The following is a 1,450-nucleotide window of genomic DNA, read 5'->3' on the forward strand; positions in this document are numbered from 1 at the left end:
GACGACCTAATTCCCATGCACCACTATTAGTGGATACCTAACAACAAGGAAAACAAGGGAGAGGCTTTCGTCTTCATCTTCGTCTTCAATGGAGGAAAGGAAAGGGGATGCTAGAGTATACATCATCTCATTCATGTTCTTTGCCTGCATAGTAACAGGAGGAATTCTCCTCTTTCTCTACATTTTCGTCCCACAAGCAGACTCTGCATCTTGGTATCCAATTGTGGGAATGATACTGGTTGGAATCCCATGGGCATTTTGGCTTTTCACTTATTTATATAGATGCATCAAACCCAGCACTGACACACAACTGAGCAAGCAGAACAGCAGTCATAGATCAACCCAACCCGTAGGCGGTGCAACAAACACAGACAATTCACGGAGCCTAGAGTCCCCGCTTAACTCTCCGTGTGGTGGCGGCCAACGCCGTGTGCATTTTGGGGCAGTCGTTGTGTTGGGAAATGAGGACAATAGTGCCCATGATACAGGACGTGATGTCCCGGAATCAAACCGTGCAACCGAATTGCAAGGTGCAACGGATGAAGCTGAAAAGCTTCCGGTAAATGGATCTAAGGAAAGTGAAACGCCATCAACTGTGTCTGTTCCGTATTAATCAATATGATTCGTGCATTTAAGGTACGACAAAGTGCAAGCTGTTAGTGATTACGCATGAACGTTTGCCGTGGCGTTTTGTTTTTAACGGAAGTCATGGAGATCAGATGATGCATTTCCATATAGAGAAATGGCCTACAACTTGTTTGCAAAATTACCTCTTTTACTTTAGAGGGATTGACACTCTTATGGAAACAAATTCTTTAGGGGATGACTGGAAAAATGTACTTTCTCCTATAAATACTACTTTTTGTGGGGAATCAAGTACTTGGTCTTATGCTGAGTTCTGTGTTTTGCTAAGAAAGTGATGTAAGTTTTAGAAGTAAAGTTAATGCATGTAGAATGAGAAGTACTAGGGAAAGGAAGGATCAAAATTTTTAATTTGTTGTGGGTATATGACAGAGGTTTGCTTTTTTCTACCCTATATATACATAATACACATAGTCAGGTACGATTATTTTGAGTTCAACACTGACTAGTTTTTCAATTAATTTATTTAAAAATGTTGAACTGCTTTAATCCAATCTAGTCAAGAAACACTAGCAACTCAAGCAAAATTCTTCGAGAAATTCTATTTGCAGTCCTCATTTCGTGACTGCGTGTGCAAGCCTTTCATTAAATAGAAAAAAATATTATTTTAATAAGAATATTATTGTAATTTTAAAAAAATTTAAAAAAAGATTAACTAAACTTGTAATACAATCTCCGTTTGAGGACTGTACGTGACATTGCTCAAACCTTTCAAACGATGATAATAGAGGTACGTATATTTGATAAGATGTAAAATTATATATGCAATTTGTTGCTTGATGTACGTATAACTTTAAATCATCCCATT

At 38.0% G+C, this 1,450-nt stretch overlaps 1 protein-coding gene across 1 annotated transcript; it reads left to right on the forward strand.

The window, feature by feature from the left end:
• Positions 1–1,010, forward strand: LOC109001519. Its single transcript, XM_018978850.2, has one exon. The coding sequence runs from the start codon at positions 89–91 to the stop codon at positions 611–613; it is 525 nt and encodes a 174-aa protein (XP_018834395.1). The 5' UTR covers positions 1–88; the 3' UTR covers positions 614–1,010.
• Positions 1,011–1,450: the final 440 nt, after the last annotated feature.

The sequence above is a fragment of the Juglans regia genome, chromosome 12 (genome assembly GCF_001411555.2).
Source record: "Juglans regia cultivar Chandler chromosome 12, Walnut 2.0, whole genome shotgun sequence".
NCBI classification, from domain to species: Eukaryota; Viridiplantae; Streptophyta; class Magnoliopsida; order Fagales; family Juglandaceae; genus Juglans; species Juglans regia.